The sequence below is a fragment of the Tasmannia lanceolata genome, unplaced genomic scaffold (assembly GCF_043159265.1).
Source record: "Tasmannia lanceolata isolate RefF3 unplaced genomic scaffold, GAP_Taslan_0.1 ptg000013l, whole genome shotgun sequence".
Lineage (NCBI taxonomy): Eukaryota > Viridiplantae > Streptophyta > Magnoliopsida > Canellales > Winteraceae > Tasmannia > Tasmannia lanceolata.
This window is the reverse complement of record NW_027518690.1, coordinates 35076820-35103755: the sequence shown is the minus strand read 5'-3', so window position 1 is coordinate 35103755 and position 26936 is coordinate 35076820. Positions and strand designations below refer to the sequence as shown.

Genomic DNA, 26936 nt, shown 5'->3' with positions numbered 1-26936 from the left:
TACTCATAAATATCAATTGAACCAGGGCAAATGGGGGAGGCGGTTCTCATTGTTTTTTTCGTTCACAGAGAGGGAGAGAAGAGAGAAAAACCCAAGTCTCAAAACCTTCACCCTTGTCCCTCATTCTCCGATCATCTCCCCCAAAGCTCCGGTCAAATTCCGATCGAGTTCCAGTCGTGATTTCTCCTTTGGTTCTTCCCTAGATCCAAACCCATTCATCTCAAACCCTCCTCCATTTGGGTAACCCTAGATCTGCCACCACCATTAAATCCCCATCACCGAAACCCCCTCTAATCTCCACCTCATCTTCTCCGGTAAATCATTGCCGGAATACGGCCATTCCTCCGGCCAGCCATAGCTTATCCTCCATTTCTAATTTTGTTCATCATCTTCTCCGTTCAACCCACTTCAACCCTCTTCCATCATCTTCCACCTTCTCAAACACCACCACCATCACCACCATAATCCACCACCTTCTTCTTCTACTCTCCTCTACCGACCCTAGCACCACCTCTCTAAAACCCAATACCCAAACCCATTTCACGATCTTCATATACCCATTCTCGTCTCTGCCATTAATCCACCACCAATCCAACCAACTCCATTAAATCAGACCACCACCACCATTACACCTCCACCATCATCACCTTCTAATTAAACCCACTCTAATCAAACCCTCATTTAACCCCAACCCCCTTCTCCATTTTGAAAATCACAGTAGAGAGAAAGGAGGAGAAACCCATTATCGTCGGGCAAAAACAGAGAGAGTGAGAGAGAGAGAGAGAGAGAATCTGATTCCCTTTACCCATCTTCTCTGGTGGTTTTCTTACCGGAATCCGGCCTCATCAACCCCAAACCTCCACTATCATCACCTCTCAGCCGCCCCTCATTCCCACTTCTCAAAATCCCCCAAACCCATTTCATTTTCCTCTCAAACCCTCTTCTCCACCATTGTCACTACTCCCCATCCACATCAGCTCAAACCCTCTTTTCTCCATTTTTAACCATCATCCCACCATTTCCCAGACCACAAACCATTTCTACTGATTCCAGCAAGACCGAAACCCAGTTGTTTCCCTGTTCATTCAATTTCTCCCTTCTATTCCACCTTCAATTACCTAATCCGATCCTCATTCCTCTAATCAGCCATCTTCATTTTTTCCTTCCCCTTTGTTCTAATAGACCCCAATGCCATCACCATCACCATCACCATAAATCTTTACCCCCATCTTGGCCTCACCTCCATAAAAAACCATTAGCCATCTTCTTCATCATCATCAATCCATTTCTACCCAAATCAACCATCATCTTCAACCCATTTCTACCCAAATCAACCATCATCTACACCCCCATTCCTTTGAAACCCCTCTCTGTGTATTTCTTGCTGATTTTCTAGATTTCTAAGGCTTCAAAGAATCAAAGGTTTGGGAATTGCATTTTCGTTCGAGGAGAGAAGACACCGATTCATCCGAAGAAGTGACTGAAACTGGATCTGTGAATTCAAGTGTCGATTGAGGAAAAGCAGAGTAGAAGGTAATATATCTTTCTTTTCCTTAAAATCTGCTCGATAGATTTTACTCCTTATGGTTTGTTGTCATTTTCTTCCTTTTGATTCTCATTTGGTGATGTATGGTTGTGAATTTGGTTGAGGATTGTGGTGGTTAATCAAGGGTTGTAAAATCCCCTCTCTGCGGTTTTTGTTTGGGGTAATATATAATGAGGATTTAGGTAGAAATTGTGTTAATTGTCTTAAGGTGTTCATCCAGTGGAGTATAGTTATGGTTTTTCAAAGGTTGTGAATTTTTCCCATGATCTGTGATAATATCTCTTTAATGGTCGCTAAATGAGGTATGGTTATAGTTCTCTCTGGTGTTTGGGTAATCATTCCATGGCCTAAAAATTGTAATTTTCTTGAGTGCTGATTTAAGACTAGAAAGTTCATGTTCAATGTTGTGATGCCCATAAGAATTTCATGATTTCGTGCCTCTTGCCTTTGTTGTTTTGCAAAAGAGAATTAGATGAGACTTGTTTTTCTTGTGTAAGTGTTTCTTCCAGTTGATTGAGGGTTGTTATTGAAGCGAAGTAGTATGAATGGAAGTTAGAGTACTCTGTACAAATTCATTCTTACTTTTCCCTGACATGAGTATATTCCAATCCTCACTTGATTGAAGCCATCGAATGCGATCGTTACTGTTACATTTACTTGTTATAGGAGCAATTTTGGAAAATGAGTGAGTCAGATTCTTTCAAAGAATAGAATACATATTTAGTGTTGCACATATTAAACTTAAATAGTATTCACCCAGGGGGTAGGGTCTGTATCTACTCATTTATTGAAAAAAGAGTTATGGATGTGTTTACTACTCCTTCTTGTCATATCCTATCATCCACTCGGTTTTGACTTGTGTGGCATTGAATGAGAAGTGTCATCAGTTCATTCCTGCACTCATAAATGCTAGGCCTTGCTTTGTATTCCCTGTATACTGGCTTGTAGATTTAGGGGCGTTTCTTATATTTTTCTGAATACAATTTGCGGATATATATGTATATATTTTGAGGAATAATAAAGATCACTTAGCAATCTTTATAATGTCATAAGATAGATTGAATTGGGGGTAACTCAGGGAGGTCTGTAGTAATGTCATTTCTCAGTTGAAGCTAATCCATGCTATCAGTCCAATTTTGCTTAGTCAATCACTCCCCCCCTACTCGTCTTGTCCTTTCATTGAGTTGGTTGCTTTCTGGGAAATGTAATGATCTTTGGGACAGGTTTGTGAATATTAAGAGACAAGATATTCAGTGAAAATGTTATGACAAACCTTTGAATGAACAAGTACATCTTAAGCTTTGGAGTGTTATTTTCAATGTGGTAGTAGGGATATCATCATTCAGCAATGGATGAAAGCACTGTCAAATTCTAGCATCTTCATTGGCTTGTCTTCATCCAAGGTAATTCATATTTTCATGATTTTCATAATTAGTTTCGCTTTAAATCTCATGAATGTAATGACAGTAGGCATTTTACGCTCTCCGCATTAAAAATGTAGAGTTTAAATCCCTGAGAGTGTATATCCAGACATATTGTTGTGTTATTGTCACCATGGGTTCCATATCATTTGATGTCCAACTTTGTTAGTTTAGGGAATACTTACTGATTTCTTAAAATTTCAAGCGAACAGGACTTAGTTGACATCAGCTACCATGCATACAAATACCTTTTCTAGTTTTATGCAGTTGAGTTCCATTTATGCCCGAATTATGATTTGTCATTACATGTTGGGAAACCATCTATACAAGCATGTTCAAAGCTTTATTCACATGTTTATGGATGCAAGGTCAAGAGGAAAAGCCCTGGTTTTTGTTATTACTCTGCTTTGTTCTCTTGTAAGTTCTTAACAGATGTATTCTTGTAGCATACAAATTAGTAAGCTTCTTAATATTCTTCATTGTGAATTGGAGAGCTTGTGGTATGAGGCATATTTCCGTGGAATCTTAGTTTCGAACCAATACCTGGAACTTTAAAATTTTAATGCAATACCATTTATTGGAGCTATGCATCGTATGGTTTTGAAGCGCGGTTCTTGGACATTGACCAAGATTGTTTGTAGGTTGACCTTTGTACCCTTCCTTTAGAGGACCTACCCTGTCGTGGCGATACCCTCTGTCCTTTTTCTCTAGGTAGAGACCTCTTACCTTTCAGGTACCCTTAAACATTAATAGCCCTTCTTCATTGCAAGGGCGATGAAGGCGTTAGCCCAAGCCCATTCTTAGGGGATTTGCTCAGTCCAAGTAGCAGTCCCCTCTTTTATTTAGTGGGTCAGTCCAGCCTTTTATATACCATTAGACATGGTAGCCCCTTCAATGCATTGGGGGCTATGAAGGCGTTAGCCCAAGCCCATCATTAGGGGACTTGCCTAGCCTTAATAGCACTCCCCTCTTTCTTTAGGTGAGCTTTCCAAGTCCTTTTAGTTACCTTTAGATATTTATTTCCCCCATTAGGAGACGTGTTTCGTCTCTAAAGGCAGTTCTCTTTCAGAGACAAGCCTTGTTGTTTAGAGTCTATCCCATAGGAAGGTTACCTTAGCTTGGTAGGGAGTTTTCTCGTATGAGGCATGCCTTGCCTCATTTATAGAGTCTCTGTTTAGAGACAAGCCTTTTCTCATAGGGAGTTTTCCTTTTAGGAGGCTTACCCAGCCTCATGTTAGAATCCCCCTTTCTTCTAGCGAGTCTTTGACTATTTTTTTTACCCCCACTCTTGGTAGCGTTATTAGAGAGTCATTGACTCACTTGCACCCCTTCTTTGGTTTTGATAGTTGGGAGTTTCTCCTTTAGAGTTGTAGTCTTTCTTCTTTGTTAAAGACTAGCTCAGTCTTATTAGAGTTGTGCTTGCTTGGGATTTTAGGTTGTTTTCTCTGTTCTTGCAATACTCGTCTACTTATTTGTGAATTGTTGCATTTTATTTTGGAATACTAGTTTGTTGATTTGGGGTTTCCCCTTTACCCTGAGGGTTTTACCCTAGGGTGTTGCATTGTATGTTCCCTTTGGCCTTTGACCAAAAGGGTGAAAACATTTGAAATTTTAAAATCCATAAACCTTTGAAATCTTAAAATCACAAGAACATTGGAATTATTTAAAATCACAAAAACAATTGAATATTTTAAAATTCAAAAACAGTTGAAAAATATCTAAAACCTTAAGTCATTTTGAAGTGCTTTAAAGCTTTAGGAGTATAGTAGGAAAGCTCGTTTCGAACTACGTTGGCTTGATCCTGTTTAACGAGGTACGTAGTGCAGCTTGGGATCCATATCCCTAATCCAGCCAAACCTAAGATCTTCCTCTAGAGTTAGGATTTTCTCCTAGATCGAGCGTTCTAAAGTTAGGCGTTTCTTCTTGATAGGTTATTTGATTGTTTGTTTGTTGTGTGCTTGTTCTAGAGTTAGGGGTTTGTCCTAGAGTTATAGGAACGCCTCCATCCGGTCAGTTGGCGATCCACATCGCCGACTGATGACTAGAATATGATGCGCTAGTCCACCCTTTATTTTCCTTAGGAAACACAGCCTAGTTACACATAGGTTGTAGGATCCACCTGCATTAGCTTAGGGCTAACCTGTATTTAGTTAGGGCATATAGGGTGTCCTAAAATCTACAATTCACTGGAATCTAAATAATTGCACAAGAAGCTTTAACAACTAATCCGGTCTTTTAGATCGAGTCTAGGATAGAGGTCTAGGTGTCTTAGGCATCATAGCTTAGAATAGGGGCGAAGAACTACGTTGCTCCGATTCTTACGGAGGCGGGGATACGTAGGCTTCTTTGGATGAATATCAGACCATCCAAGGGCTCGGGCTAAATCGTTTAGAGTCTTAGGATTTGTTGTGTTGTTATATTGTATATTTTGTTGTGTTTTCTTAATTTCTTGTGCAGACCCTATACCTGTAGCTGTAGCATGCATGCGTTTGTCCACCAAAATTTAGACACCAGTTAGGTATGTCACTCATAACCTAGTTGTGATTAGGCGACACATTTTTTATTTTGTTTTGTATGCGGTGATTATTTCATCCCCTGGTCATGCATGATTAGGTAGACGTCTTCCCAGGGATATTTTGTTCCCATTTCACATGATTTTACCCAAAATTCTTTGGAGTTAATGAAAATGGCATAAGAGACTAAGTGCTTGCACTCGGACGAATTGGGGGTGCTCTTCGGACCTTCTCCATTCGTAACCAGGCACGAGCCCATATATATTTATGGTTATCCATTGCACAGAGGATTTAATTTTGGGGTTCCATGGCCTATCCATGGATGGCGACTCTGAGTTATTTTTAGGTATATCTTGTGAAATACACAAGAGGGGGGTGAATTGGTTTTAACACTAAATTTATACCTTTTCGTTTTAAGTATTAAACCTAATTTGAATTTTCTTCTCTTGATTAGATTTTGGTTAGTTCAATTAAGATCAAATCAAAAGAAAATACCAAACCAAAATAAGAATGAAAATACAAGACAAGGAAAGAACACATCGATGTATAGTGGTTCGGGCAAAACCCTACTCCACTCTTCTTAAGATCGTCCTTAAGGATTTCCACTATTGTGAGACCTCCACGATGCCCGGCTCCGAGGCGATTACACTCCCAAGGGGTATTAAATGAGGATGCCCTTGACACCTTTACAATGACTCTCCTTCTCCGTCGAGTTCTAAGCGCTACTCCTTAGGGTATTAAAGTAGGATGCCCTAACCACCTTTACAATAATAGAAGATGAAGATTTGCTTGGCTTCTCTTGAAAGCTTGATGCACAATGTTGTTCCTTTGATTTGCTCTCCAATAAAGGTTGCAAGTGAAAAGCCTAAATCCAAACTCAAAAGATTTGCAAGTTGCAAGGTAAGTTTGGGGAGAAGAAAATAAATTCTTAAGCTAAAAGGGTTTGCAAGTGTTTGAATGCTTAAGGATGTTTTTTCAAATATTCAAGAGAAAAAAATAATCCTCTTGAAGGTGTATATATAGCCTCTTGACAAAATATGACCGTTTGGGGTTAAAGAAATCAAAAACCAATTTTTAATTCAAAAGCCAACGGCTATATTTTGAGATGTCGTGACGTTCTCGGAGCTCCGAGACAATTTCTCGGAGTTCTGAGAGAACGGCCAGAAAATGGAAAAATTCTACTGGACCATTTCTCGGAGTTCAGAGAAAATGGCTCTCGGAGTTCAGAGAAAATGGCCAGAAGTTGAAAAATACTACTGGACCATTTCTCGGAGCTCCGAGAAGCCTAAAATCAGCAGACTTTTTATATTTTTGTTGCTATTTGATTTTGGGCTTTTGGAACTCAATTCCTAAGACAATTTGGAATGTTATGAGGATCCCAACATGTTGGTCCACCACATAACCATTCACTAAACCATTTAAGTTCTTAAGTAACGCTTTTGAAAAACCCTTGTCTTGCTTATAAATCTAAAGAGAAAATATGTACAATGAAATCTAGGTAACCTTCAAACTTCTCTTTAGCCTTGGTCTTCAATTGGTCTTCTATTTTGTGTATGCTTGCTTGAGAGATAATGTGAGCTTCACTTAGCTCCTTTTGACTCTTGTGTGGTACATCTTCAAGCATGATCATGTGGTGTGTTGGTTTCTTCAATGATCAACCTATCTTAACACAACACTTCAAGGCAAATTGATTACTATTCAAGAGCATAATCAATTATGTTTAGAATCATCAAAAGAAGATAGAAGAGTAGACCCTTGGGCTTACAATCTCCCCATTTTTTATGATGACAAACAAAATTGATTATGAGGTGTGTGTGGAGTGACATCATAGGCAAGTGAATGCAGGAACTCCCCCTCAATATATGCACAATGATAAATGATAACAATTAGAGGCATATAGTGCATATAGGCAAGTGAATAGATAATCAATTTCAAACTTCTCCCCCTTTTGTCATCGACAGAAAGGGCAAACTAAAATGTATAGCAATTAGGAGTGAATGAAGATTGAGTTAGGTACTCCACCTAAATCAATGCTTATGGTATAAAAATATGTAGCCAAGTAATGCACATATACCTGTTCATGATCGAGATGTTGACATATTGTCAAATTGTTAAGTATTTTTAACTAAGGTGAAGGTACCTCTCCATCTTAGAGAACTAAGAAGGCTAAGAGTACCAATTGAGTGATTTTTAAGATTAATGTTTGACATCTCATTCATGCAGATACTACCAAACAAGGATGATATATATAAATACTTTATAGATGAGCTGGTGAAAGGCACAAGGTTTATATCTGGCAATTTTTTTGACTTGATCCACACTCCAAATGTTTAAGGCACTTCGGATATAACATATTCTATCATCACTAAGGGGTTTTGTAAAGATATCAGCCAATTGTTCCTCAGTGTTGATGTATTTTAAGCAAATATCCCCTTTTTGTGAGTGATCTCTAATGAAGTGGTGCCTAATCTCAATATGTTTGGTTCTAGAGTGTTGTATGGGGTTCTTTGTCAAGTTTATAGTACTAGTATTGTCACATTGGATGAGAATATTTTCCATTTTAATTTCATAGTCCATCAATGTGCTTTTCATCCATAGGACTTGTGCACAGCACGCTCCAGCTGCCACATATTCTGCTTCTGTTGTGGATAGAGCTACTGAATTTTGTTTCTTGCTAAACCATGAAACAAGTGATTTGCCCAAGAATTGACAAGTCCCACTAGTGCTTTTTCTATCTACTCTACATCCAGCAAAGTCTGCATCTGAATATCCAATGACAGTGAAGGCAGTAGATCTTTCATACCATAATCCCAGACTTTGGGTTCCTCTTAAGTACTTGAAGATCTTCTTGACTGCCAATAGGTGAGACTCCTTTGGATCCGATTGAAATCGAGTACAGAGACAAACAGTAAACATAATGTCTGGTCTGCTGGCTGTTAAATAGAGTAGGCTACCTATCATACCCCTATACATCTTTTGATCCATAGATTTGCCAAATTCATCATTTTCTAGCTTAACAGTTGTACTCATGGGAATTCTTGATGTCTTACTGCTATCCATGCCATACTTCTTTAATAACTCCTTTGTATATTTTTTTTGATTTATAAATATCCCATTTTGGTATTGTTTAATTTGGAGTCCTAAGAAGTAGGTTAACTGAACCATCATGCTCATTTCAAATTCATTTTTCATTAGAGTTGCAAATTCATCACACATTTTTTGATTAGTTGAACCACAGATGGTGTCATCCACATAAATCTGGACAATGAGGATATCTTGATTTTCTCTTTTGATAAATAATGTTTTATCCACCTTTCCCATCTCAAAACCTTTTTCCACTAGGAAGGTGCAAAGCCTCACATACCAAGCTCTAGGAGCTTGCTTCAACCCATATAAAGCTTTATCAAGCCTGAAGACATGATTTGGATGTTTGTAGTCTTCAAAACCTGGAGGTTGCTCAACATACACTTCCTCTTGGATATAGCCATTTAGGAAGGCACTTTTGACATCCATTTGATATAGTTTAAATCCTTTATGAGATGCATATGCCAAGAGTATCCTAATAGCTTCCATACGGGCAACAGGAGCAAATGTCTCATCATAGTCTATTCCTTCCTCCTGATTGTACCCTTGGGCTACAAGCCTAGCTTTATTTCTAGTGATAATTCTATTTTCATCCATTTTGTTTCTATACACCCATCTCGTGCCAATGACTGGATGATCACTAGGTCTAGACACTAGCCTCCACATCTTGTTCCTTTCGAATTGACTCAACTCTTCTTGCATAACGATCAACCAATATTCATCTTTTTCGGCTTCCTTGATGGATTTAGGTTCTAATTTGGATAGGAACGCCAAGTTGTTACTCACACTTCGATAGTATGATCTAGTTCTTACTAGCGATGTGGCATCACCTAAGATTTGGGATTCAGGATGATCTACCAATATTCTCCTATCCCTAGGTAATGAGTCTTCATCTACACTCTCAACTTCCTCACTAGGTAATGTATTACTTGTAGATGCATGGGGAGGAGCATTTGTCTTAGGTTAGAAGTGTTCAATAGGTTCATCCTCATCATGTGGCATTTCTTGAGGTGTTGGCTCTCTCACATCAAATGTAACATGCATAGATTCTTCTACAACTAGGGTTCTTCTATTAAATACTCTATATGCCTTGCTATGTGTAGAATACCCTAAGAATATGCCATCATCAGACTTCTTATCAAATTTGTGTAAGTTATCTTTAATGTTCAAGATATAGCATTTACAACCAAACACTCTAAAATAGCTTATATTTGGTTTCAAGTTTTTCCAAAGCTCATAAGGTGTTTTCTTAGAAATTTGCCTCATATATATCCTATTTATGATATAGCAAGCGGTGCTAACCGCTTCCGCCCAAAAGTATCTAGGGAGACCATTCTCATGTAAGATAGTCCTAGCCATTTCTTGGAGGGTTCGGTTCTTTCTTTCTACAACCCCATTTTGTTGAGGTGTCCTAGGTGCCGAAAAGTTGTGTTTGATGCCATGTTCATTACAGTAAGTGTCAAAGTGTATATTTTCAAATTCTGTTCCATGGTCACTTCTAATGTAAGATATGGCAATACCTTTTTCATTTTGGATTTGATTACACAATTTAAGAAAATTTTCATAGGTTTCATCTTTATGTGCTAAAAATATGACCCATGTAAATCGTGAGAAGTCATCCACAATGACAAACACGTACCTCTTTCCACCTAGGCTACTTGTCTTCATTGGTCCAAAAAGATCCATATGAAGTAGTTACAAGGGGTAAGTGGTTGAGATCATATTTTTAGGAGCAAATGAGCCTTTCAATTGTTTCCCTAATTGACAAGTTCTACAAATATGATCTTTGGTATACTTGAACTTAGGCAATCCTCTAACAATGTCTTTTGAGGAGGGTTGAAATGAGATCCATTCCGGCATGACCCAATCTCCTATGCCATAACTAAGAATCTTCACTAATGGCATTAAGACAAGTTACATTTTGGAGTCTAAGATCATCTAGCCCAATAGTGTAAATATTATTGTCTCTAGAACCTATGAATTTCACTTTTCCATCTATCTTATTTTTAATAATGCATTTGTCGGGATTGAAGACTACTTCAAAACCATTGTCACACAATTGACTAATGCTAATAAGATTATGAGATAAGCCATCAATATAAAGTACATCATGTATGGGAGAGGTAGAGTTACCTATGGTGCCTTCTCCTTTGACTTTTCCTTTCTTATCATCTCCAAAGGTAACATCTCCACCATCCTTGAGTGATAGGGATGCAAATTGAGTGAGATCTCTGGTCATGTGTCTAGTGCATCCACTATCAAGGTACCATGTGTTCTTCTTGTTATGGCTTTTAAGGCATACCTACATATGAATAGGCAAGTGAGATCCCTTAGGTACCCAAATTTTCCCAATCTTGCTAAGTTCATTTATTTTTACTTTAGAGTTCAATTTGATTTTATCTTGTTTAGCATATATGCAAGTAACCTTATAATGTCCTTCTCAACCACAATAAAAGCAAGTTTTAGTACCACTAGAAGAAGCCTTTACAAATTTATTTTTATAGTTTGACATTGTAGTATTCCATTTATGTCCAAGTCCACTTTTATCATGTGACAATCTTTAAATATTAACAAGCCTATCCAATTTTAGTGAACCATGTTCAAATTTTTCAAAGAGTTTCTTTAACTCATCATATTCATGAGATAGGTTACTATTTTCATGCTTTAGCTTATTGTTTTCAATAGATAGTTCTTGTCGGTTTTCATTTAAAATCTTGATGGTAGTATTTAGATTATGAATTTCAATTTTATCTTTTTCATTTTCATCAGCTAAAAATTCATGATCTTTCTTTAACCAACCAAATTTCCTTGTCATGTTAGAAAGAGATTTTTCAAGTGATGCATTTTTATCAAATTCAATTTTAAGTTTATCATGTGCATTTTGTAAGGAATCAAGAACTTCTTTTAAAACAATAACATCATTTAAGGTACTTACCTCTTGATTGTCATTTGTTGAGGCCATGAAGCAAACATTTTTTACAATTAAGCAATCTACTCCATCATTTGGTTCGCCTTCACTTTCATTTTCCTCATCCCATGTGGTGGTCATTTCTTTCTTGCCTTCTCTTCTCTTGAAACGATTGTTTGATGTTGACTCATTGTTGAGTGGACAATCCAGGCGAATGTGTCCAAGTTTCTTGCATCCATAGCATCGGGGTTGAGATGATCCGTCACCGAGCTCTTCTTTCTTCTTGAATGGAGGATTGGTCATTCTATTTCTCATGCCTCCCATATTCTTTTGCAAGAACTTGATCTGTCTTGTTAGGAGGGCTACTTCATCTTCCATGTCTTCCTTTGCCTCTTCGTTATCACCTACATTGCAAGCAAAAGCAACACCTTTTCCTTTTTCAATTTTATTTTTAATTTCGGGTGCTTTTGTTTTGAAAATCATCTCATGGGTTATCAAGGACCCTATTAGTTCATCTAGGTTTAATGTGTTCATGTCCTTGGCTTCGGTGATTGCGGAAGTTTTGGATTCTCATGATAAAGGTAGGGATCTAAGGATTTTGGTCACTAAATCTCTATTTGAAAAATGTTTTCCAAGTCCCCTTAGTCCATAACTAGGTGGAGTAAAAAAGAGCAAGTAAACTTAGTTTAATGGATTTTGGTTATTTAGAAATAAGTTCCTAAAGGTAGCATTTTGCCAAAGGCTAGGCAAGATATGTAGTTGAGACTACCACAATCTAAATTATAAAGTATAATAAAGGGGTATGGACATCAAAAGTGAATTGCTAATTGTTGAATTTGTTATTAATCATTTGATTCTGCAAAAAATGTCTGAAACAGTAGGTTTTTTTAATAAGTAAAGAACACTGAAAGACAATTAGGATCCACAATCTATGTATGGGTGGTTACATTATAAACACTAGAAAAGTTTTGCAGTTGACAACCAAATTAAAAGGAAAAAAAAGTAACATGAACAGGAAACAATAAAATACCAAAAGATTTCACGAATGATCCACATTCTTTCTGAATCATTAGTAACCTAAGGGTGAAAGAAGCCTTAAATCGCAAGCAAGCGTGGTGCATGGATGCCATCAAACTATCAGAAGTTTTTGGATATAATAGCTCTTTTCAGAATTTTGTGTACTATAAGTAGCAAGCACTTCTACTTGAATCGAACGAGATGAATGAGTCAAGCCACATTGGTGTTCATCCCATGGATGGTTTTGATTATCTACTCCTAACGTCCATGGAGTTTCCCTTATTGCTTGTCATGAAAACCATAAACACTTGAATTAGAGCTTGATGAAGAAAACAGGACAAAAAAATTCTCAGTTATCTACTACAGAGTAGTAGATAGAGGAGAATATTCTCAGGACAGAAATATTCTAACCACTAGGACCTGGGTTAGAAATAGAGGATGATTTTCCTTTTTTATAGTTAAGAAACCTTATTGAAGAAAGTGAGAAAAAGTACAGAAAGGACAAGAAACCAACAGAAATAAGAGGTGAATTATATAAAGGAAAAATGGACTCTTAAGGGTTTGCATAGGGAGCATACCTATGCAAACTCCCCAAAAATACAGTACGGCCAACACCATAGGATGGTCCAAACCGCCATTTGGATCGCCACAGTGTGAGTAGGCTAAATCGCATCATTATCAATCTACTGCAAGAGAAACTTCATCTCTAAAGATGTTTTAATTCTGTTACTATGAGGGACTTGAAAGACTGGTAGAAACATATCCCCCAAAGAATACTGTTGCTCGGGGATGGGGCACCATATACTTAACTACTAGAGACAAGGACACAACTCCATCCCGAAAGGGATTTATAATTCTATTACTCTGAGGGACTTGAAAGACTGGTATGAACATATCCCCCAAAGAATACGGTTGCTCAAGGATGGGGCACCATATACTTAATAACTTAGACACAAGGACACAACTCCATCACAAAGAGATTCAGGAAATATCCCCAATGATGTAGCAGTAAATAAGTAGATCAACGAGTGTCTCATCCTCTAAATATACTTCAATGTAGTTTCATTAGAGATAATATTATCCGCCAAATGCGCACACTTTCAACACCAATGTCTTCTATGCAGCACAATCAAATGTAAGATTTAAAAGACAGAGCACAAAGTTGTCACTAGAAGATCCAATAACGTCAAGTGGCCAAAATTGTCAAAGGCCCTTCTACCACAAAAAGCACAGGGGCGTTTGGTTAATGGATAATGAGCTTCAAATAAAAAAGTGTGAAGAATATTAAAGCAGCAAACTCAAAGACTCCCAAAAACGACACATTAAAGTCTGAAACCAATAGAAAGAACCTATCTAAGTATCCCCTTTGTCAATAGAAAAATCCACCTACAAATTTGCTTCTCTACGAGAGATTGAACGAAAACTGAAACCCTGCAACTCTCCATGATCTCCTACAAGGTATCCACCCATCTACGTGATGCAGATTGTAGGCCCAATAAGAGGCATCTTCGCCCATGAGATTTTAGAGATTTATTATCTGTGTTATTTAGCTTATGGGATTTTATTTTCATGTTTTAGATTTATTATCCATTAGGATTTTATTTAAAATCCTAATGGGCGAAGATGCCTCTTATTGGGCTTACAATCTGCAGCATTACACATGTACTAAAACTCATACTTCATCCATCTAATTGCATTAGGTGAATACCCTTCAAATCAAAACTGAATCACCCCCCCTCCTTTTTCTCTTCTCCCAAATCTAATTTCAAGGACCACCATATGCACAATGTGCTACAGTATTGTAGATTGCAAAGTGAGTCGGTGAAAACAAAGACATTAAACTGCCTAAATTGTCACTCGGCAACTCATTTACTTTAAAAAAAATGTTTAATATGGATTAGGCAATTCCAATCAATGTTTCGAGATGGGTGATCCCAATCTTGTGCTAGCCTGTCATGAACAGCACTAATCCACAATTACAATGAACAATTTTTATTTTTTTAAAAATTAAAGGGGTGGCTCAATGCACGAAGCTCCCGCCATTCCGGGGCTAGGGAGGGCTAGAAAATGAACAATGAACAAATTTTTGCTTTTAGTTATCGAGTGGTCCCTTAGCATTTGGACATTTAGATGTGTAAGTGGTGTTCACGATGAAATCATCACATAGTTTATCAGTAAACCAGTAGTTAATACAATGACACCAAACCAGAACTACAAATTTTAACACTTGTGGTTCATTGTTGTACTTGACTTAGAAGTATTAACTTGGATAAGAGGACTCAGAAATTCAAAAATTACAAGTGACAATTTTTTTTCTTCTTTAGAACCATTTAAGAAACAATATTACGAAAGATAAAGGATGCAACGGGTAACATGAACGAACTGGTCGTCAGACCAAGTAAATGTAAAATTGAGACCAAAATCCGAAACTCCCTAACTACCACTTCGGCTAATGAGTCTACCCAAAATCAAAATTACCAATATTTTTCGGTCAGTCAAGTTCATGTTAGCTTTGTCACTCACACTGATAATTTGATTAATATGAGTACGTGATTGGTTAAATATCAAGTCTATATGATATATACATATACATGTACATGTGCGCGTATACATTATATATATATGTATATATGTATATATTACACAACACGCACATATAACATTGGAACCTGGTTAAATAGTACAAAATTTAGCAAAAGAATTGATGTTATTACATAAATCGAAAAAAAAAATTAGATGCAAATAGTCACAAATCAAGTCCAAATGAACCACATGAGAAAATAGAAGCATTAAAGTATGAACACCAAAAGTACAACATAAGAATTACAAATAGTACATATCGACGCATTGCAGCTGGAGGTGCACCATCATTTCATCTAGGATAAGGTTATGCATCTGAAAGTCATAATCATTTCAGCTGGAGATGCACCACCATATATGTGGCTAGATCTGGAGCAAACTGATTACCGCGAGCATAGCCATTTCTGAAGTCGAGACGACGCGTCAATAAATCCAGATCTTCTTGGCTTCATAGCGATCGAGGGAAGGATCTGGGTGCATGCCACGAATTGTTATCTCTACTTCCCCTTTGGCCTATTACTATCAAGAATCTCTGACAGCAACTATTAAAAACTCCAATCGAAAAGAAAGCTTCCTGGGTAGAATATCCACTATCAAGCAAATCCAAAAAAGTTGGAGCTACCCATTCAAGACTAGAGCCACAAATACAATGGTTGGTGCTAGTGTCCAAACCCACCTGAGGCGACGGTTAAAGAAGTCTCGAACCGACATCTCAATCTTCCCTTTGTCTTTCTTTTGTAAATATTGTGGTGCTCCTTTTGTGTGAACTGTTGTACAGAATTGTCTGGATTGTGCTTTTGAATATTCTGAGGCCTTCATGTGGAGTGTTGTGCAGCATTGTATCGATTGAGGTGCTGATTTATGTGGCTGCATCGATGCTGTTAGACGTGCATCGTAGCTGCTTGTTGGTGAGTGGACTATTGATGCAGGATGATCTAGCTTTGATACCAATTTTGATGCAGGACTATCTAGCTTTGATACCAATCTGACGTAGGACCATCTATGGAACAGAGTATCTTTCAAATATTTGGCTCTTGTTTTAGCTGACTAGGGTGGGGAATAAGGTATGAGCAAACGAAATAGGCAATGCATGCTATATATATTTGAATTTGCTGGCAAGAGCAGACTGTTGTAGTAGGGAATAAGGGTGGAAATTAGGGTTTTGATCCTAAAATATGTCATTAAATTTGAAAAATATTTCTACTATGTTTAGGGTAGGTTTTGAGGGGTGCATGTGGGGTGCATATGTATGCTCGAAAAGTCCAGATGTATGCCAGAAAGGTATTAGGGGTGCAACTCGGGTCGGGTTGAGGCCAACCCAACCCCACCCGAGGAACCCATTTTTTCAACCCAACCCGACCCAACCCGATTTCCAACCCGGATGGGTTCAACCCGACCCAACCCGATTTACAATTTTCTCAACCCGACCCAACCCAACCCGACCTGATTTCTAATTCGGGTTGGGTTGACCCGATTTGATATGGTACCAACAATTGTCGAGATATGGCCTGATTAGTTGTATAAGTTTATTGGTCATTTGTTTGATGGCACTAACCACCTCAAGCTGGGTTGTCTTGGATTTTGAGAACCAATTGTGAGTCACCAATAATCATTTTTTGACTCACAATCGGTTCTCAAAATCCAAAACAAACAGGGACTAGCAATTAACAAAACTACAATTCTATAACTCTATGAAATAAAGTCTAAAAAGGTAAAAGTTGAAAAAAAAAAACTTAACAAAATAAGCCGGGTTACAATTCGGGTCGGGTTGCCCGATACCCTAACCCGACCCAACCCGATTTGGAAATCGGGTTACAAAATCCCAACCCGACCCACACCCCGACCCAGAAAAACCCAACCCAACCCGGCAAAAAAAAACAGGTTGAACCCGTCGGGTTCGGGTTGAGCCCGACCCAAGTTGCACCCCTAAAATGTATAGACAGTTTTTTGACAAGATTAAGGGATGTAGGGTTTAGGGTGAGATTGGATGGGTAAAACATGAAGAAAAAATTAAGGTCTTGAGGTTTTAGGTAAGGGTAAGAAATATTTCTAGTTCTCGGGTAGATTGTTTTTGTGGAAGAAACAAGAAAGGAAGAGAAAGAATATGAGAATTATAGATTGCACGTAATGGAGAAACAAGATAGTTATCTCAAGACATCCATGTCCCACCAAGAGTTTTCATTGGCATATCACCAAAGAAGCTTTGCTATCTCACGAAAGAAAAAAGAAGATTATTCTAGAATCATACTAGCAATCATGAGGCTTTACACCAAGGGAACCCTAGGCATCACATCAAGGGAATCGAGGCATCACATTATGAAGAATAGATATTACATCCACACATTAGAGAAACAAAGCTTCAAATATTTATTCATTCTATCATTTCGCAATAGCATCGCATCCATGGCCCTAAAGCTTACGACATACATAGGAAAAGAAGAGAACTAGAAAGTTTCACACATTCTTCAAACCTTTATTCCCTCAATGTCATCCATTGGCTCCGAGGTTCTCTTGTTCCGCTTGGAGATTCGCCTAGTTTTTTTTATGAGATTCAGGATATTGTGGGAGACCCTTCGATTGCTTACATCCATATCCATAGGTCGGCCAATTCCGTGACGGGTAGCTTAGCGAGAGAGGGAGTTCTGAAGTCGAGTGATGCACGAGTATTGAAGAGAGATTGAGGAGAAGAAGAAAGAAGAAGAATTAGGGGAAGAAGAGAGAAGAATAGAGGTCCACATTCATTGTTAGTAAGAATGACTGCTCAAAATGCTGCCCCTTTAACACCTCTAAAGGAGGGCTCTTCCATGAGTCATCACAAAGGGAAGATTTTGGAAAATCTGATAATAGAGGTCCACATGTCATATTGGAAATTATTGGTTTATGGCTTTACATTTTCCATAATTTAGAAACTCAAAAACTCTACTTGACCTGAAAGTGTGTCTGATTCAAGTCACCTTGAGGAAGTGATTCGTTAAAGCTTATATTCTGTTATTTTCTAAAGCTTTGAAAAGTTAGTTGATGTTACCTTTGAAAACTTAGTGTAAAAAGTTAAAAAAATTATCTATATGTTCTAGAGATATGTTCCTCTCGAGTTGTGTTTTTTAGTTGTTGACGGCTATGATTTCTCGATATGGGTTCGGTTGGGGGATAGTTTTTTTATCAACAAAATGTTATTCCCTTTTTTGGCGTTTTTGGTATTTGGTCATGGGTTTATCAACAAAATGTTCTTCCCTTTTTTGGGTTTTTGGTATTTGGTCAATGTGTTTAAGGGGTTGGATGTGATTATGCAATGACAGTTCCTATGGTTTTTAAAGTGTTTCTCATAACAATACCATGTGTTTTATGCTTAAAAGTGTGAAATAGGTCTTTTAAGTTAGGCAATGAGTGTTAGTGTGGTGAACTTGCACAATGGCAATAGGGTTTCATTGCATAATTGAGTGTTCTTTTTGATGTCTTGATATTCTTTCCCACATTGTTGGTTTCTGAATTAATGGGAACATTTGACTGCTCATCTATTAGGTAATCTCCAAGAATTAACATGTTCCTTTGTGCAGATACATTACGATCCATATTCGCTTCTATCGATTTATACCTTGCATGTAGAACGGTCATCTGGCTTCTTATTCATAGGAACAAAGTGAAGATTACCTTTTCTAAATTATTCTCTTTAGATATATTGCTATTGGGAAATCAAATTTCCTTGCAAGATTTGCTACAGATGAGTCCTACCCCAATTCGAAATGAACAATCGCTCTTGCTCACAGGGATTGCTTGAGAATTGGGACAAACCTCCCAATGAAAGCCGTCAAAGAGAACTTCCTCATGACCTAAGAACTCAAGTCAGTCCCTATCTATACCAACAGTTTCCCTCCAAGTTTATGTACTTCAATCAGTTGTAATTGCCTAGAATGCTTCCAAAAGGTTTTTTTAATTTAACAACCATGAAAACCAAGCACGTGTAAATTGAACACTCATTTCAATTTCTCTATTCTTTTTAGGTTGCAGGCAAGATCTTGAAGAGGCATGGAAGCGTGATGAAATTGAATGCTCAATTTTTATTTTATTAGATTGGGGATACTTCAGTATTGACGTGAAATTTCAGTTATCAGCACTAAATTCGCTTTAGTTTCTTCAGGTTCATTGATGGAGAAAGTATCCAACAACCCTCCAAATGCGGTGGGAGGCTGACTTGCTGATGGTTTTTCAAGTTCTTGCATAAGTTCCACTCCAATGTTTTTTATATTTTTTTGTCTACGTAAATCCATGATCTAGATGCTTAAATAATTTTTTTCCATGGAACATGGATATAAGTTTATTTTATTTACAAATAAATTATTTTTATTTTCAGTTTGTTTGAATTTTGTAGTAATTTTCATGCCCATTTTTTTTTTACCCAGGAGATCAATTGTTGCTTCTTCTTTGTTGCGATGCACTGGGTTTTGTTGCTGCTTCTTTGTTGCCCATGCATCGCACGGGGTTTCTTACTAGTGTGTGTGTGTGTGTGTATATATATATATATATATATATATATATATATATATATATATATATATATATAGCAGAAGAGAAAAGAAGAGAATTTTTTGAATTTTTTGAAAATTCTATGAGAATTACACATCACTTTTTTGACTTTTTTTTACTAATGCACCCATTCAATCCACATATTTTCAATCCTACCCCCTCCTTTATGGTTTTTAACAAAGGCACCCATTAAAGCCACATAATTTCAATCTTACCCACCTCCTTTATGGTTTTTTAATAAAAAATCTATAGGGTGATCTTAACCATACGATTTAAGAGGAATTATGGAAACCTCTATAGATTGGAGGGCTATGATCAGCCTATGGAAATGATTTTTGGGGCACAACCTTTTTATGTTGTGTTCCATCTAATGGACGGTTTGGATCAACCTATGACGTGGTCCATACAGTTCTTTGTCGGCCCTGGATCGCACGGGTTTTTTTTAGTAGTATATATATATCAAAAGGGTTGTCTATGGAAGGACAAAGGGGTAAATATAACATTCCCCTTTTATATCATATTTCTCTATTCTATTTTATTCCTTCTTCTTCTTTGTTTCATCTTTGTTTTGGGTTTTACCTATGTTTTGGTTTTGCAGGTTAGAAGCAAGGCATGTAGATCACGGCTTTTGGCGTGAAGGGTTGCAAAAACTGAAATTGAAGTGACTAGGGCATGATAATAAATTTGAAAGGTTGATGTGTTCATGAGAATTTTATGTAAAAAAAAATTGGAATTGAAAGATGATTGGGCAAGAATCTTGGTTGTCTTTGAATCAGGGTTTAAAACAAACAGGGTTTTTAAATTAGGTCTGCAGTTAGGTTTTTCAATTCTTGAAGCAAAAACCCAAAAAAGAGAATTTCAGATATGACATACTTACTTGATATCAATTTGAAAGGTATATCTCTAATCTCCCCTTACTTTTCTTCTTCTTCTTCCCTTGCTTGGTGGTTCTCTCTCTCTCTCTCTCTCTCTAACTCTCGGTTTTGGGATTGTGGAGAAGCATGGAAAGTGGGTTTGTAAAACCCACGATTGGGTTTTGTAGACTCCAAATCCTTGTTTCCTAATTACACTCAAAGTCTGTTTCCTTAGCATGTTAGGTTTCTAATTCACACTGATTTTCTAATTTACCATAAGAAAGAATCTTATTAAGGTGTGATCACTACCTCACATTACTCTAATTTAAGTAATAAGAAATTTAGCAAGTAAAGTGGGGGCCACTAAATACATACACCCACTCCTAGATTGGAAAATGGGTACGGCAAATTTTTTTTTGGGAGATCTGGGTTTCCCAAAGCAACTTTATCTCTTCCTACCTTATCTCCCAATAACAATTACAATATGGCCCTTTTTCTTAATGGCTAAATTAGGCATTAGCTTAAAATTTAGAAACTAACTTAATTAGAAGAAAATCAAGTGGCCCTACTTGTTATTGAATGGGAGTGTTAGTATCATTATACAGTAGTACTTCAAATCCCTAAATTTTAAGAGGGTGCCAATATCAATATAATTAAAAGCAGATTAAGGGAAAGAAATTTTTGTGGTCGTTACACATATCATCCTCCTTCAACCCCCAATCAGAGGCTATCTTTAAGCAACAACAAAATTGGGGCGTGGGCACCAACATCAAAGGCGGCAGGAAACTAGTAACTACAACGATTTCTTTCTTTCAGCAACAACAAAATTGGAAAGATCATCATCATCTCCCACTCAAGAGGACAAGTTTTTACCTATCCATCCCTCTCTCATTTTCTCTTGTTTGTTCTCATTGGTTTGAGCTGAATTGGAATGTGGGTTTTTTCTTTTCTTTTTTTCAATCTCTGTCTGCAGATCAAGATGCAATAGGGTTCCCCCCCACCCAAAAAAAAAGCGATTCAAAGGACCTAAGAGCGGTTTTCTAAAAGGAAGCTAATAACTTCGCAGATTTCTCCTTACTGAGAGTAATCCCCTCTGTTCCCGCTGACACTTGTTCCTGGAATGGGAACCACCATCTCAGCCATTGAATCATCGAGGAGGAACGTGAACCATTAGATTTGCCCAATTCCCTTCTCCCACCACTGTTTTCCTCTTTCCCTCCTGCCCTTTTGGACAAACTAGAGGGTTGGGATAAAACTAACCCAAATTAGGTTAAAGAGTTTGAGAGATGAGGCGGTGATAAAGGGCATGTCAATATTTTCTACAAGCTGGGCGTCAAATATCAAAAGAGAGGGGAAAGGACGGAAAATGGAGTGCCAGCCATGTGCACTGAAGAAACTGCATCGAGGTCACGTTTCAATGCTAAATGTAAAGGAGCTCCGATAAATACACTAGAAAATAGAAAAAAAATCCAGTTCCGTTAGAATTGTCGCTTGAGATGCCCCTCTCTCTCTCTCAACACTTCCGAAGCTAAGCGGCAGAGAAGAAAAAATGGCTCTTCTCTTACCTTTTCAACCCATCCCCATTCCCCCTCTCATTTTTTCTTTTTTATCTTCATTAGTTTGAATCGAGTTAAAGGATGCGTTTTTTTTTTTTTTTTCCTTCTACCTCTATCTGGCAGTGATAACCTGAGAGGTGGATCTAGAGAAGATCGGGAATGAGTTTTCGTGCTTCTGGATATGAAACGCTATTACACGAAAAGCTCCTCTCGACCCGACCCTCAAATCCTCAAAAGAAACATCAGTATTTTGAGTTTGTATGAAGCGAGGTATCAGTTTAGGGTTTAATGTTTTGTGTTTTGTAGAGGTTCAACCTATGAATGATCTCGAAGTTGTGGCTACGGGAGACCATCCCAATGATCAAGTCAGAAATCAGCACAATAGTAGAGAAACAAAGTAATAGGAGAACTTGAGAATTATTTTGGCTAGTGATTCAAGATGTTGAAGATGCATATGAGCATGGGGTTCTTTTTATAAGGGAGGAGTACACAACAATTTGGGAAACTTGCCTTGATAGGAGTCTTTCATCATTGGGCAATTTCCTTTGGAGATAACTACCAAGTTTCCTCACAAGAACTGGTTTCTATTATAGGTTTACCAACTTTTGGAGAGTTACCATGCTTGTATAGAACATTCCATTTACAACTCTTTCCTCTTTGAGGACATAGCTAAATTGGAGGGATAGAGAATCCTTCTCGCCTCTTTCTTCTAGAAGGCGAGTTAGGTTTCCTCGTTTAGGCTCAATGCCACGTGTCATTCATCTAAAGGAGGAGTGGATTTTACCCCTAATAACTAAGGGTGTCAATTTTGGCTCAGGCTCGGAAGCTCGCTCGAGCTCGGCTCGGGCTCGGAAGCTCGCTCGAGCTCGGCTCGAAAAAACCTCGGCTCGAATCCTTAACGAGCCGAGTCGAGCCGCCTCGCTAGGCTCGCTAAGCTTAACGAGCCGAGCCTGATTTAGGCCAGGCTGGTTAAGGCTCGTTAAGAATTTAATATATTTAAATATATATATATATATATATTATATTAATATATACACTAAAAGGGTTGTCCAAGGAGTGAAAGGGGGAGGCAAAATATGTCACTTCATTTTTGGAACCCCATTTGTTACCTGGACCACCCCCCATAGTGTAAAAAAAGTAGTCAAATTACACTAGATAGGGCTGTCCAGGGAAGATGAGGGGTGTGAACTTAATATAACCCGAGCTCGGTAAGGCTCGCGAGCCTGGCCGAGCCCGAGCCGAGCTTTTGAGCTTAACGAGCCGAGCCGCGCCTGGCCAAGCTCGGCTCGACTCGTTTACACCCCTACTAACAGCTACAAATATCAAAATAGGTGTGTACAATTATGTGCTTCCTTATCTCAATATGTGATTGGATCCTTTTTTTTTTTTACTAATTTTTAAATTTTATGGTCAAAAGAGGAGCTGATACCTGTAAGAGTAAAACTAGGAGAAACTATAAGGTGGTTGGTCGTGCATGCAAGCGCAAACTAAAAATACACTGGGGCCTACATTGTTTGGGTGATCCAAACCATTCGTTCGCTGGACTCTGCTATAGATAGGGTGTGTGCCTAGAAAATTTTCTCCATATGATGATCCTAACCGTCAGATTTGTCGAGGTTTAAAAGTGACTGTACAGAATAAAGGGTTAGATCATCCTATGGAGAAGATCTTTTGAGCACACCCTTTCTAAGGACCCAATAAATGAACGGTTTGGATCATCCAAACAATGTGAGATTCGCTGTATTTTTAGGTTGAACGTGCATGCTCGAGCGACCAGGGTATAAATTTTCTTAAAATAGTGAGGGTGTAAATATAAAAAAAGGGTGTTAGCCTGTTAGTAATGTAAGTTACCATCATGTTTTGGTGCTGGGCTCACCATAACTAAATTCAAACAAAAATTAATTCCAAATCGGTTTGATTTTTTTATGGGATTAAAAATCAATCGACATCAAATATAAGTACCCGATGTGGGTTTCTCTCGTTTTCAGAAGTTATTGAGCGGGCCACGTTTCAAGTGTGAATCTGCATGGGTGCATGCAGACAAAAGCCCACGTTTCAAACTTGAAGTCAGTTGTTTGAGAGGACATGTTTCAAGCTTCAAATCAAGTTGTCAATATTCATGTGTTATTTAAAGGGCAGCGATAAATTCACCCCCTTCTGTTACAATATTCAAACTATACAGCCCACACCATCGGATGATCCAAATCGTACATTTGATAGGCCACAATGTAAATAGGTTGTTCCCCAAAAATCATTTCCATAGAATGATCCTATCCCACCAATCTATAGAGGTTGATTATATGGAGTTTCTCTTAAGAGGCACAATGAAAATAGGTTCCCCAAAAATCATTTCCATAGGATAATCCTAACCCAGCAATCTATAGAGGTTTGATTATATGGAGTTTCTCTTAAGACGGTTTGGATCATCCTGTGGTGTGGGCTGTACAATCCATTTTTAAAAATGGGGGGTGAATATTGTAATAGAAAGGAGTGAATTTATCACTGCGCTATTGTAGACACCCCATTTTGACCGCGCCCTAAATCTTTCTTGTTTGATCAATCAACTAGGGTCCCAAATTTCACCCTAGGCTAACTTAGGGTCTCACTGAGGTCCCCGCAAAATTTCATCAAAATCCGAGCGCGTTTGCCTAGCGAATGAGTCGAGCAAAGTCATAGTGCAAGTTCATATAAGGGGGGTGATTTATCTTGATTGGTACAGAGCATGGATTGAATAAGACAATATTTCTCCGCACGATCATCAGAAGTTCGCGCAACCACGCGCTTATAAAAAATGGTAGTGCCAATATCAGCACCTCATTTTACTTATAAAAGTAAAATAAAAATTCGTTTGAAAGGGGAGCTGAGTTTCAGATCTAGGTTTTTTCTTAAAAAAAAACCCAAATCAGAGAGAAAGCAGATCTGAGAAAGAGAGAGAGGTCGGGTCATCTTCTCCGATGGTTTCGCCGACGATCTCAGCCCAAATCCTTTTCTCCTAACTCCGGTCATCTTCTCCGACGGCACTCTTTCATCTCTGGTCAGTAAATCCGAGCTCCGGCCATCTCATCAAAGATCCGATCGTTATTCTTGCCACAGCCGCACACCTTCCTCATCTCCGGCCAACTTATTCTACTCCGATCTGTTGTCTTCTACCTTGATAACTACTAGATTTGATCATCTCTATTCTCTTCATCATCTCCGGCGAAGGCTTGCCGGAATCCGGCAATAAATCTTTATTGTTTCATTTCAAATCTGTAATTACAACTAGATTTTCTTCTTTGTTGAAATCCTTTTAGGAAAATCTAGATTTCTCATTTTTCTTCTTTTAAAACCCTAGTCTAGCCTTTATCTTCTCCGGTCGAATTCCGGCAGGAATTTGGCAAAATTCCGGTTAGGTTCTTTTACAGTCATTTTTGTCCTTTTAATGCTTTAGTTCAATAGATCTAACACTTGATACCTTTGAAACTTTAGATCTCAAATCTTTTTTTAACCCAAAATCCTAGATCTGTGAAACCAATTCACGCATCGAAACTAGCATTTTCAAGCCTTTGGTTTTGGAAAATGGAGGGAGTGTTACAACGGTGCTGGAACATGTGGAGCCGGATTTTGGTAATTCAATTGCGAGTTTTCTTCCTTCTATTGAGTTCCGGCAGAGGAATGTAGATGTGAGCGTGTCTGATGAGTCAATGAAGGAGGAGATTTGAACGAGTTTGCCGAGTTCGTAGGGCAAGAGAAGCCTGGATCTAATGGAACATTGACTAGGTTAGAAACTGCTCCATCGTTGGATTGGAAGCATATAATGGCCGAAAATTCTAATTCTCTCTTATCCGTGGAGAAGTTACCATTGAAATATTTTATGGAAGAGATCTATGCCGGCAATTCATTGCGCAGCACAACATCTGTTGGAAATGAGAAGAAACGACAAAGAGTCTACAATACTATGTTCCATGTGCCATGGAGATGTGAACTGCTTATTGATGTGGGCTTCTTCGTCTGTTTGGATTCGTTTATGTCATTACTAGCTATCATGCCAGCTAGGATTGTGATGACAACTTGGAGGTTTTTGACTAACAAGCAGTTCCAGAGGCCTTGTGCAAAAGAATTGTCTGATTTTGGCTTTTTAGTCATATTGGCGTGTGGAATCACTATTTTGGAGGCAACAGATATCAGCCTAATATACCACTTTATTTGTGGACAAGGAACAATCAAACTCTATGTGGTGTACAATGTATTAGAGATATGTGATAGGCTCTGTCAATCTTTTGGTGGAGACGTTTTACAAGTTTTGTTCAATTCAGCAGAGGGAGTTGCCAGTTGTTCGTCAGAAAACATGATCTGGATCTTTTGAACAATGAAATAGAGTTACAGACTCTTTCCAAGAGAAAAAGCACTAGAGGATGAATTAGAACTAAATGTGATTTCACTCTTTGCAAATAAAAGATTTTACTCTGCACCAGTTCAGGTATTTTTCTGTCATGCTTCAATGCTAAATTTTGAATGATAGATTTGTCTTATACGTTGAGTAGAAATCTAATTCATTCGAGAAGCCGATTTGATATATCATGTTTTGTGAACTTGAATGACTTGCTCTGTTTTCATAGTTAGATGATTGATCCTGCTACTTTGTTTAAGAAATGTACTGTGTTTTATGTCAAAAAAATGATGATATGAAGTTTCTGTAATGTACATACTGTTTACAAGATAGAATTTTATAGTTGTCTTTTTTGGTTATATAGCATGGCTGTCATTGGTCTATATGAAATAGAATAGTTTCGAGTCGAATTTCAATCACTTGATAGTATACAGAACTTTGTGTAATTTCAGTTTAAGATTGTTATGATCATTGGAAGTTAACAAGTCAAAAGCAAAGGTTTTAAAAATATTTGACTAAATTGCTTGAGAAGGTCAGTTGATGATTAAATCGCAGAGGGAAGCAGTT

At 37.9% G+C, this 26936-nt stretch overlaps 1 protein-coding gene across 1 annotated transcript in view; it reads left to right on the top strand.

Annotated features, from left to right (window-relative positions):
* Nucleotides 1-25701, top strand: part of LOC143891189 (zinc finger BED domain-containing protein RICESLEEPER 2-like) — a 34779-nt gene extending 9078 nt beyond the window's left edge. Inside the window, exons 8-9 of the mRNA XM_077395823.1 lie at nucleotides 15848-15977; nucleotides 25501-25701. Of these exons, the coding sequence (XP_077251938.1) occupies nucleotides 15848-15977; nucleotides 25501-25701 (331 nt within the window). The remainder of the gene's footprint in view (nucleotides 1-15847; nucleotides 15978-25500) is intronic.
* Nucleotides 25702-26936: the final 1235 nt, after the last annotated feature.